The sequence below is a fragment of the Notolabrus celidotus genome, chromosome 14 (genome assembly GCF_009762535.1).
Source record: "Notolabrus celidotus isolate fNotCel1 chromosome 14, fNotCel1.pri, whole genome shotgun sequence".
In the NCBI taxonomy this organism is placed as follows: Eukaryota; Metazoa; Chordata; class Actinopteri; order Labriformes; family Labridae; genus Notolabrus; species Notolabrus celidotus.
The window spans coordinates 12965539-12978409 of record NC_048285.1 but is presented as its reverse complement, the minus strand read 5'-3'; the positions used below and the strand labels follow the sequence as shown (position 1 = coordinate 12978409).

The following is a 12871-nucleotide window of genomic DNA, read 5'->3' as shown; positions in this document are numbered from 1 at the left end:
AGTTCAAACTAATGCCTTTTTGTTGTTTTAATCCAACGCAATTAAATACTGATGCAATTACTTATCAAGAGACCTATGATATTTGATCTCAAGTTGGCAGTGCAATGAACTGCAATGTTAGCTTTGTAAATGTTATTGCTTCTCCAGTCTCTTAAAATGCCATTAGTTTTTTTTTTTTTTACATATTTCTTAAAGAAATATATGCTGCTTTCCAAGCTTCCTGTTATTGAGATGTGTTGTTTCCCTTCGTCTTTCTAGGTAATCCATGACTACCCAAGCATCCGACAGGTCAACCTCATTTGCAACACCACTAACCTGGGTGTGGTGGCTCCTCTTGGATACAATGGCCTGCTCATCCTCAGCTGCACCTTCTATGCCTTCAAGGTACTAGCTCTACTTGATACCAGCTTGGACTGACTACTGTGTATTTCTACTTAAGGCTTCTGTGAGGAACTTTGGGTTTGTGTTGGTTCTGGCACCTCCTGTGGACAAAGTGTGGACAAAGTGGTCTTTGCTGATTTTGTCCGCACATGTATAAATAGTGTTTCTTAACACAAAATCTCCCCCTGCTCTCTTTTGACCAATCAACTAGTTTCTTAGCTATTGAACATGTGAAGAAAGACTCATCGTCTGTCACCTTTCCCAATTAAAAATAACTACATAGAAAAATTCACTCTTCTTGTTAATTGTCTTGCTTGCTTTAAGGTCACATAGAGACATCAGTATCAAATTCAGTCTATTTCACTGCCACATAAAAACTTCTCAAAGGGGCTTTAATAATCAAAGCTTGTGATTACCTGTTAGTTTTTCAAACTTCAATGGATGCTTCATAGCTAAGCTCAAGGGACACATGTTTTAGATGACACACCGTAAAATCCAGAATATACTGTAAATCACACTAGTATGAGATGCAGTCTGTTTTTAAGGGTCTCTTACAATGAACAGGTTCAGACTGACGTTGCACTTAGCAAAGACCACACTGTGCAGTTTCTGTGCAGCTGTGTAGCTCTTTCTTGTACCATCTTTTTTCTCAATGCAAAGTTTGCAGTCCTTTCTGCCTACTAGTACAGTTGTTGAGCTAGCCTATTGTAACTTTGATATCTGTGCAGCACAAACCCATGTCACAATACTAATTCACACGAAGTTGTCCGCTAATATTGAGAAGTATTTTCAGTAAAACAAGCATAACACAAGGTTTATTTGCTCAGTGGTAAATCCCTGTTTTTTTAAATGCATGATTCTGACCTAATGAGGGAGAAAAGCTTTAAAAAGTGAGGCCGCCGTGGCATCACCATTTATCTCAGCATGTTTTGCACAGCAAAGCATGCTGGCACTTTGTGGGGTGACTGTGGCTTGGTCGTCTTTCAATCAGAGGGTTGGGGCTTCGATCTCCGCTGACCACCTGACGCAGTGTCCTAGGGCAAGACACTGAACCCCAAACTGCTCCCAGTGGCTGTGCCAGCAGTGTGTGAATGGGGGACTGTGACATTTAATGTAAAAGTGAGTGGTCAGAATACCAGAGAAAGTGCTATATAAACACAGTCCATTTACCATTACACAGTCCATTTCACTTGCAATACACAGTGAATGGAAGCAAATTTGCGATCACATCAAGTTGCCTACGGTGGGTGGTGATGTCTTCTGGGTAAATTACCCTAAAGCAATAAAAAACCTCTACACTTTATACGGTTTATTGGTCGCACCAGGTGACATAATGATGCTAAATTTTTAGATGGCAGAAAGATATTCAAAGTGCATCTTATACATTGGATTGTATGGTAGATGCAGTACTGTTCATTTCTTATTTGAAGCTGCCATACTAAAGAAAAGTCCCTCAAACAAAATGTGAAAATCAATGATATAAGCAGCATAAGTCTTTGGTATTCTACAGCCCATCAGCAGCAGTAAATAAAAACCTATTTTACCAAACACATTATAAAGCCAATGTTTGATTATCAGTTGCCTGCAGCCATCCATTTTCTGTAGAGTGTGGAAGCAGAATGATAAAGGAGACCAGGGTTGAAATAAACTCCACTAAACCAGACTCACTGTGTTTGTTAATACGGCAGCAGAGAAAACATCCCTGCTAGTGCAACGTTGTGACCCCATTCATTTACTTGCACATAATGATGTTAGCATCAGAATGACAGTGGTAGTGCAAAGGCATTGGGTTAGCAGTGTTTATTGGGGTTCTGTCTCTTGCAGGTTATTTTCTTGTCTTTGTTTTGCTTATTTATGGCAGAAATCAGAGACAGTTTATGAAGAAAAGTGTTAACGTATACTTCCACTTAACCTCTGACTCTCTCTCTCTCTCTTTCTCTTCAAGACCCGCAACGTCCCTGCTAATTTCAATGAGGCCAAGTACATCGCCTTCACCATGTACACCACCTGTATTATCTGGCTGGCCTTTGTTCCCATCTACTTTGGTTCCAACTACAAAATCATCACCATGTGCTTCAGTGTCAGCCTGAGCGCCACTGTGGCTCTGTGCTGCATGTTCGTACCCAAGGTAAGGCTGAAAATCCACGGTTTCTACTTCTCACTCATTGGCTGCTTTGATCTCTATATGTCTTCACATATTTCAGTCTCCCTGAAAGCTAAGCTGCTGCTTAAACCTCTGAAAATACCTTTTTATAAATGCTTGTCAAGGATCCATTAAAAGTGTATATTAGGACACTGGTTGAAAATATTCCAATTCAGTGCATAGACTATTTTAAAGAGCAGGTAGCCATGGCAACAGTATGAAAGCCTTATGGTTCTCTATCAGGTAACTCTGACGGGTAGAACATTTTTAATCATGTCTTAAACTCACCACAACCTTTTTTTATGTGGTGAATTTTCAAGATGATGGGTTTATTCTCATACGTGAAGGCCTTTCACTGAGTATTTGGGTTGATCTGTACTTTTTAGTGAGAGCAGTTTGTCCCTCCTTTAAAAACCAAGAGTATATCAGGTAACTTTATATGCTCATCCTGCCTCAAGTCACTGATTTTTTTATTTGTGTGAAACCTCAATCCTAATCCTGAAGTACTTTTCTCTTATTTTTACTTGTGACATTTTTAAGTGTCTGAAAGTTTTCCTTTTGTTTGAGTAGATATGCTAAGGCAACACTTCCAGAAAACAGCATGTAATCAAAGTAAATAAAATCATTAGCTGTACCTTTAATTCACATCAGAAAGGAGCTAGTCTGGAGCACTTTACAGAAATGAACATTTATTTAAACATTGTGTCAGTGTAGAGAGAGTGCATCAACTTCAAACAGCCTTCTCCATGAAGGTATTTCATCTTTCTCTACATTATTAAAACCAAGTGATCTATTGTTTCAGATTTGTATTTAACTCCATGAGTTTTATTTCATTTTAGGTGTACATTATTCTGGCTAAACCAGAGCGTAACGTGCGCAGTGCCTTTACCACTAGCACAGTGGTACGCATGCATGTGGGCGACGGCAAATCATCCTCAGCTGCCAGCCGTTCTTCAAGTCTGGTTAACCTGTGGAAACGTAGAGGCTCGACTGGAGAGACACTAAGGTATGTGTGTGTGTGTGTGTGTGTGTGTGTGTGTGTGTGTGTGTGTGTGTGTGTGTGTGTGTGTGTGTGTGTGTACTCTCAAGGCTTATTGGCTAGGTTAATTCCAGGTTACTCCTCAGTTACAGTCTAAGGCGCCATTTCTATAATGGCCCCACTCAGAGACTATTTATGTTGTGTGTGTGTGTGTGTGTGTGTGTGTGTGCGTGCTGTGTGTGTTTAAGCTCTCTGAGAGATTGATTCTCTGAACTCCCCCGAGATGGCTTTGACTGTTCCCCTGACCCTGACATGAACTGCGGACAATTGCCTAATGGAGACATTGCAAAGAAGGAGAGAGGGGGAGTTTACTGAGAGAGAAGGCTGAGGAGAAGTTTGGAGGGAGACATTTAAATACAGAGAGAAGAGAGGAAGGACTTAATGGACGGAGAGATGAAAGGCTGAATGATGGCAAAAAAGGAGAAGAATTGCTCATGGGGTAGTATGCAAAGAAAAGCCATAATAACTTTCACACTCAGCTTAAGGCCATCCACAAGTCATCTACAGTGGCAAGGCAGTGATCGGAGGACACAAAGGGAGTGACGCACAGCCACTTGCCCAGAATGAAAAGGAAGAAAAAAGACAAGAACACATTTTCATTTGTCAGCAGGTTACTCCAGCTCACCATGCTTGGCAAGCAAGATTTCAATCACACTCTTGTGAGAAATGTCAGGAGTGTTTCCATCTTTATTCCTTTTATTCCTGTCTCTCCTTCTACCTCTCCTTTGCTCCTGTCTTCCTCTGTGGGTGGTGTTAATTGACAGGGCTGTCTGTCTCCTCAGTGCACGGCTCGAAGCTGTTGCCTTTGAGTTGCTGTCATTGTATAGTCTGAATCTGAACAGACGCAGACAGACATGAAACCTGCCAAGCAGAGTAAAAAATTTAAAAAATTTAAAATAAGAAATATATAAGTCATGGTGTTTTTACCGAATGTTTGAAGTCCTGAAGAGTGCACAGTTTACCTTCATCAGACTTTAAAATCAGCCTCAGAGCTCAAGAGGATACATGTATGTTAAGATTAATAATCCTTTAGTACATGCAACATGTTCCAGCTCTCTACAAGCCTTCTTAATGGGATCACACAAAGAGATTGCATCACTGTGTATGTGTAGGTGCAGGATGACTGGTGCAGCAGCACATGCACTTGAACTGTGTGATTATGTCTATGTATGTCTGTGCAGGTGTGTGTGGCTTCAGGGTGGTTTGAGTTCTCTTCACCTCAAGCCACTGTGGTGTGAGGTTTAATCAGAGCTCCCTCCATAGATTAATCACACTAATTAACCTGACAAGAGGAGGAGAGAAAGAAAAGGGGGACAGAGTGCTGTGACTAATGATGAGCAGAGAAAAATGGAAAAAAATGTAATAAAGAGGGAGAAACAGGGGAAAAGATAGGCTGACAAAGAAAAATGAAGAACATATTTGGGGAAAAGAATAGAGCAAGATGGTAATGTAACAGAATTACTCCACATATAAAGGCCAGCTGATTTTCAGCGTTGGAATAAAGACATTATATGAAAATATTTCATTACTTAAATTACATTCCTTAAGTATCTTAATATGTTGGATCAAATGCAGAGCAGACATAAAAATGTTTTTGATGTTGTGGCCTCAAATGTCTGCTATCAAGTTCTGTTAGATTTGCATCAAAAAGCATGCTTAACTGTCTTGTCTTTTCTATGTAACACTAGTATTTAATGTTGTTGTGAAATCTCATTAACTGCATGGTTACACATTGAGATGCACTCAAGAATGACTTGAAATGATAAACATCACAATGCAATTATGCAAAGACAGGCTGCAGTGCACTAATATGAAGAAAAGAATGAGTGTTGTTTTGTTACTACACACAAACGCACCCAGTATGTATAGTATTAATACAAAAATAGTGTGTATACAATAAGAAATGGAGCTTGTTTAATATTCAGTATATTTCTGATGTTAAAATTGAGTTGTCAGCCAGGATATAGAGTCTGCGGTTGCAGCAAGTTAAATGATTCTTAACGGCTGATTTTCATGGACCCAAACACAACATTTGATAACAACCATGCAAATCAAAAATCCACTTTTACTGTGTCCTAACTGAAATTTAATCTTCTCATATGAATAACTTTAACCAGATATGTAGTTTCTATGAAATGTAAACAAGATATATTTGTAGATAGAACACTGAATAACTGGAGGTGTTTTCAAGCTCTACAAGCTCTGCATTCTAATGATGTTTTCTCTCTCCATGTCTTTGAACATCACCCTGTATATTTTCACTCTTTTCTTCTTCCTCCTTGTTCTCCAGCTCCAATGGTAAATCAGTGTCTTGGGCACAGACGGAGCGCAGCAGCACACGGGGTAACCACCTGTGGCAGCGGCTGTCTTTCCACATCAAGAAGAAGGAGAACAATCAGACTGCCGTCATCAAGCCCTTTTCCAAAACCTCTGAGGAGCGTTATTGTGGCAGCGGGGACCTGCCCCCACACGCCCCGCTGCCCTCCCTCCCCTCCATGTCCTCCCTGCCCTCTCATCCCGACTCTGTCACTGACAAGACCCTGTACGACCTCTCTGAAGCTGAGGAGCGATACTCCATCACCTACCGACCGCAGACTCCTTCACCAATCAGTACAGTGAGCCAGAGGCTCGGGGCGGGATCTGTTGAGGAGCCTCAGATGACCGGTATCCCACAGTACCAGAGCAGCATTTGCAGTGCAGGCAGTGGCAGCAGTTGTGGTCCTGCTAGCGGCTCAATCATTGTTGGGAGTGATGGTCACTTGATTGTCATGGATGATCGCTCCGGGGTACCACAGGTCACACTGATGGATCAGATCAGCTGTGTGGTGAATCGCTTCACGGCCAACATCTCAGAGCTGAACAGCATGATGTTAATGCCCTCTCCAACACACTCACACACGCACAAACCCGCGTCTCCTTCTCCTCATCCCCCTGACCCCTACATGCTCCCCCGAGAGATCCCAATGCCCCCCACCCTCACCACATATGCCGACGTCCAGCCCCTTCCAACTGTGGAATCCAGCTTGGGTGGCCGGGGCGGCTGTCCAATTCACTCTATTCCTCATTCGCCTTATCCCCTGCCGCCTCCTCACCCCCAGACCTCTCCCTCTCTCTCCCCCATGCGAGGAGGTCTGATCAGCTCTTCACCGCTGAGGAGAGCGGAGTTGGACGAGGAACTCATCGCTTTGACTCCGCCGTCACCTTTCCGCGATTCCCTCGCGTCCAGTAGTGGCTCACCTGTCTCAGAGACGGGTCTTTTTCTCCCCCCAGCGCCCTCCCATCCTCCCCCCTCCCCACCTTCGCCAAGGTACAGCAGACTGACACTCAGAAACTACAGCCAGAGTTCATCCTCACTGTGAGCTTAAAGGGAGGAAATCACAGAAATTAAGAGGAGCACTCGAAAAACCCCTCGTCAACATGAGGAAAGGGGCGAGTATTGGGAGGACTTCCTGCATGGAGTAAAATCCTGAAGTTAAGGAGTCATAGAGGCTGGTTGGTGAAGACGCCAAGTTGCGGTAGTCTGCTATGTTCGTCTATGGTGTTTACATGTTTGCAGTAAGATGCAGGTTTCAAAAGCTTGTCATCGATGTGTTTTCTTAGTGTTGTTTCCAACGATTGGGACACAAATTGCTGCAACAGTGGCCACTAGAACTGCTGTGCTTTGGTGTCTGTAAAGCCAGAGATCTTGATCTGAGGTCCAGAGCTGTGTATAGTTTAGGTTTGGGTAGTGGCCTTAAGGTAATATGGCTATCAACTAATTAGAGATTGTGAATGTGTGTGTGTGTGTGTGTGTGTGTGTGTGTGTGTGTGTGTGTGTGTGTGTGTGTGTGTGTGTGTGTGTGTGTGTGTGTGTGTGTGTGTTTTTTGTATGGGTATGTTTTTGCTGATTCTTAGTTAATGATCGGTAATGGTGACATGACAGTGAAGAGTATTGAAGAGCTATGACTCCTAAAGCCTGTAAGGACTAAACAGAGGCTAATAAGGGCACATATATATGTGATCACTCACACAAACACACATCAGTGTGAGCACACACAAACAAACTGTAAATATTTGAGAGGTCCTGGATTTTTCTTTTATGGTGAAATCCATCATGCTTCTATCAAAAGTGCATTGTGTTAACATACCACGCTGTATGTTACTCTGAAGAACTTTTTCACTAAAGCATCATTCTCTTCATTCAGCTCTCCACTTTGTTTCCTCACCATGACTTTTTTCCTTTCTCTTACCTTTCTTTCTATTTCTGTATTTTCTACTCACTTCCATTTTCCTTCAGAAGTTTGAATGTATATTTTCTACACCTTTTGTACCTCTCAGTCTGTGACTTGAGAACGGGGAAGAGGAGAGACTGTCAAAGCCAGGCCTTGTTTTCCCATCGATATCTTAGTTCAGGTGGATTCTTGGCAGAAATCATACCGCAGGCTTATTTTTAGTGTGTGACATTTAACAGAGGAGCCTTGAAGGCTCAGCTGGATCCGAGTCATGACATTTCCTTTATACAGAGTGGCAGTAGGACACAAGAGTCTCTCAGTTTCATTAAGACAGTGCTTTAAATTAGATAAATATTAATCACAGTCATGTCTGTGGACATAGACTGATTGAGTCGTGCTGGGACAGAGTCTGCTCAGCCTCCTCCTCTGTTGCATTGGTGCTCAGACCTTGTCAAACCTGTTAACTCGTTTCACACAAAGAAGAGCAGAAGAACAAAAGAGGTCATTTTGAATGGACAGATATGAGAATAGTATTGATCCTTTTCTAAAGGAAAGTCAAAATGTCAATCTATAACTTTAAAATAATGTCTGGCCTTTTGAGACTTTGTCCAAATGTCACACCTGCTATATTGAGATAAATGTTACAGGGGTCATAGGAAACACAATTTTGTCTGTATGGAAAGAGTTAATGTGTGGTATCGGACTCAACGTAAAATCAATACGAAGTGTTTCTGCATCTAAACATTCCAGTTATAAATGTCACATGGGCAAACAGAGATTGACTTACAAAAGACAGCAACACTTAAAGCGTTCAATTTTATATTTCTTATAAAGAAAAGAAAAAAAAGCCATTGTGCTTACATTTGTGATGAGAATATCTGAGTGCTTCAGAAACATGCCGTAAATGTGCCGATGGATTTGAGAAATGGGGCCTTGGCTTCATGTCAGCTCTCTCCTCAGAGGAAACCACTCAACAAAGAAACAAGACAGACAGTGGTCGGATGGTTGTGATACACCACACACACATTTATGGACGTTTTATTTGAGGTATGTTGTCTGCAGCAAAGACAAGAAGTGGTTTCGGCTGATCTTATTAATGAGAATTGGGCTACCCTATCACAACAGCAACAATCAGTACTTCAAAATGTGTAACCTGTGTATTACCGTTCATAACAGTCTCCATATTTCCGCAGTATATGCCTGTCTGCTCTGACAGGTGTAGTTCACTGTCCGATTTCTCCTCGTCAGTGTTATTTTTCTGCTCTATGGTAGCCAGCAAGAACAAACTCAAGACAAAGCGGTTCTGTAAATACTAAGGGCATGCAAAGACAGTTCTGTTCTGTTTCAGATGAGAGTAATTTTCTTTACATATCAAAAAAGAAAAAAAGAGATGTTTTTGAACTATGTTATGAAATCTTACAGTACCAATATGTGTTAAGACTACAGAAACTGTGTTACTACGCTGAATGTGTGAGTGACCATTCCTATTCAAATGTCTTGTAATTCAACAATATAATAATAATTGATATTAATATGATTATTGTGCCAAAGGGGTTAGGGAGGGTTTAGCTTATTAGCTTGTGGGTCAAATCAGTGATTTTGTAAAAAAGAAGAAAAAAAGAAAAATGTCAATGTAAAGCTGTTTCTAATGTTTTCAATATTTTCTATATAAATATTCTACTTTTTTTCCAGTGTAAAAGCAATATTATCCATAAGTATACAAGGTGCACATGTGAGGGGTTTCTTAAATCACAAACAATGTTTCGGATTGTTGTTAATTTTCATCCTTCTGTAATCTTTTATGGAACATTCAATGAGGAAAGGATGGACAGATGACACTTTTTTATTGCTTAAACCTAAAATAATGAGGACATATTGAGTAAGTGATGATATCAAATTCTCAATTTGGGCATTTTGTTCCTTCTTTTCCCACTTATCCTTGTAAGACACAAAGCTTCTCTGTGTGCCTCAGCATGACCAATCTGTAGGCTGAGGTTCTTAAAATGATAAATTGTGTCATTTGTTTTTCCCTTTTTTTGTGCCATGAAATTAAGATACAGGACTTGATTGGTCTACAATTCCTCATTACAACTCAGAGGAAGACACTTCTTCAGTTTCAAATTTTAAAGACAAACTAGGGGACTGGAGATTGTACTAATATTCTTCCTTCTGATACGACTAAGAATTTGCTCCGACAAGGAGCATTCGTCTCAAAGTGCTGCCTGTGCATCCTTACCTCTACATTTCCTCACCTAATCTGAACAATCTGGGCCCTGACCTGTGCTATTGTCGAGGTGTAAGTGTGGAGGAGCTGGTTTATCTGCTGCTGTCACTGACAGTGTTTTAAACATGCTGAGAGAGTAACGGGGAGCTTGCTTCAGCACTCGAGCTGCGTGTTATCAGCCCCTTGGGTGAGGCTCCACACTTCAGTGCCACCTCTGCAGAAAAAGACATGATCAGCGCTTTCATCTACTGCTGTGTTATTCTCTGTAAGGGCTCAGTCCTGTGACATTATATTACATTAGAAGGCAAGAGATGTCATTAAAAAGAATATACTTTGTAAGAGTGCGGCAGAACTCTCAAACATTTCTAGGGAAGTGAAACAGCAGAATCAGGTGGAATCATGAATCAAGTTGGCGTTAGAAAATGATGCGCATATGATCTCTAAACTCAAAATAAACCACTCAGGTTTCTCTCATCTATTGGAGTATTTTGACAAGTATTTCAAGCTCCCTTGCTCTTACATCTCAGTATTGTGGATTTCACACCTGGTTACCGGGGACTATATATTCATTATGCGTCACAATTACTCCTGTATTAGAATCAAGAAAGTCTACAGTAGAAAGGCAGCCTGCTCCATTAATGCCACTGCTTCAGTTTTAGCCCTACCTCAAGGATCACACAAAGCTATGGCTCACATTAATCTGGGGTGTCTCAGCTCGAGATATTGCCTGTTTAAACGTAGCCAAAACGTGATGAGGGAAGTCTGCGCTTGCCAGGAAGATGATCGCCTGATGTGACTTCACCCAAAATTCTGCTGGCTGACTTATTTGAAAAATGCACTCTAAAGAATTAGATTGATAATCCATGGGTTCAAAAATACTTTTAATCTGGACTCACTCATCTGCTTGTTGGACAAAAAAAAATAGACACAAGGTCGTTTATTTTATACCTTTGGGATTAATATGTAAAAACAGGGAACTGTTTGTTAAGAGATCCATAAGCCTCCCAATCCTTAAACCATGTCTCAGAGCCAGGCGGACGTAATCACTGGGCTGCTTTAGGTCCTGCAGTGGTATTTATAACCTTATTTAACCTTACCCTGGGGGTAGCAAAAAAACGTTGAATTAGTGCTTTTTCAATCTGATCCACAGCCTCCCTCACTGTCCTGCCTGTCGCGTGATTTGAAACAGAACTATGTTTACTGTGTAAACACCATATAGATAAAAGGGTGTAGACGCAGGGCATGCTGGGAGGAGTGTATATTGTCACAGGCTCCTTCTATAATTATGGTAAATATAGTGTCGTGATGAACATCTGCTATGTTCAGAGGGTCCAAACATTAAATCTCTTCTCCTGCATCTATCCCTTCTTCTTTGGTTCTGTTTTTATTTTTTTTCCATTTTCTCAGAGATACCAAAAAGCAGAATGGACAAAACACTAACACGTCATATCCCCAGGAGTAATGCCTTGTTACAAAAGAATTCTTTATTCCAGAGATAAGCAGATATATTTATTGCACAAAAGCAGTTAAGTTAGTATAAAGTTTATGGTTTTGGAAGCATACACAGACCTACTGTTGAGGTTGGCACAGTAAGATGAAAAACTTATCAACTGATGCACATCATGTGCATTCTTGTCTTTTCAGGTAAAAATGAAAGCATTTAGACTCTAAACTTTGTGGTATAGAGCTTTGTATGATGTTTTCGTCTCAGTCCCCTGTAGTTATGGATTCTTGTTGGGTTTGAATCGATGTTTCCTCTTTTTTCTGCTTCTGGCTTAACAAACCCACGGTCTAGTGAGGATTACGAGTAGATGTCTTAGAAGTCATCATCAGTATTTTTGTAAGTTTGTCTGAAGCTGCTAATTTGAATGTTGCTTTTTATAACTGAAGCATGTGTCTTTTGATAAGTGGTTGTTTCCTCAGCCAATAGAGTTAAACGACAGAGTTTAGGGTAGTTGGTGTAGGTTATATACAAGCAGAGGAGGCGGGTGGAGTAATAAGAAATAAGTTCTGTATTATATTGATTAGAAGTAAGAGAGGAGGTTGTGTTTGTATTTATTTGGCTTCAGAGTTATTAAGCAGGTCTGTTTGCTTCTGTAGGGCATTATTATTTCGAATACAAATTTGGAAAGTTGCAGAATTGAAGTCTTGTATATTGATGGTTTGTAAATGTACATTAAGTTAAACTCATGTCATATTTCTGTTAATGAGAGAACTAAACCAAACTGAGCTGTGACTTTACCGTGTGACTCAGCGGTGTCCATGCAGGGCATGATGTTTATCAAAGAAAAAACATATGAAGGATTACTTTGAAAAACCAGAGAACATGATTTTATGCTGTGTGCTTTTGTATATTTTTCATGGATGCCACAAAAATGAGAAAAATTCCTGATTACACCCCCGCTTTAAATTCTGCAGGGATCCTTCTTTAATTAGTGTTTGACAGTAGAGAATAAGATATATATAAATAAGGGGGTGAATGTTGCCTAAAATTGATGTTTACATTCCAGATAATCAAGATTTTCATGTTTAATCACTCATTTCCGTCACGATGATTCACACGCTTGTGAGCAAACACTCAAGTTCTGTGTTTTTTTCAGGGACATTGAGTGAGATGATCTGAGTGGAAAACTAATCTCATTTATTCTGAACAAAACGCAGCTCGTCTGCATCGAAACTAGGGCGCTGTGTCGTGTACAAATGTGTTTACAACCGAGATTTATCAAAACCTGAATTCAGCCAAGCTCACTGACACTGACTGACTGACACACTGGCAAGTTCGGGCTCCAGTGTGAAAAAAGAAAAGATGCTGGCTTCCCATAAACATGAGTGAAGAGAAGTTGACCAAGCTGAGTTCTTATGCTGAGTGTGCA

General features: G+C 40.7%; 1 protein-coding gene across 1 annotated transcript in view; it reads left to right on the top strand.

Annotated features, from left to right (window-relative positions):
• grm5b (glutamate receptor, metabotropic 5b) overlaps nucleotides 1-7306 on the top strand; it is a 57241-nt gene extending 49935 nt beyond the window's left edge. The window contains exons 14-17 of the mRNA XM_034700301.1: nucleotides 259-384; nucleotides 2327-2509; nucleotides 3364-3530; nucleotides 5854-7306. Coding sequence (XP_034556192.1) covers nucleotides 259-384; nucleotides 2327-2509; nucleotides 3364-3530; nucleotides 5854-6922 — 1545 coding nt within the window. The 3' untranslated portion in view covers nucleotides 6923-7306. The remainder of the gene's footprint in view (nucleotides 1-258; nucleotides 385-2326; nucleotides 2510-3363; nucleotides 3531-5853) is intronic.
• Nucleotides 7307-12871: the final 5565 nt, after the last annotated feature.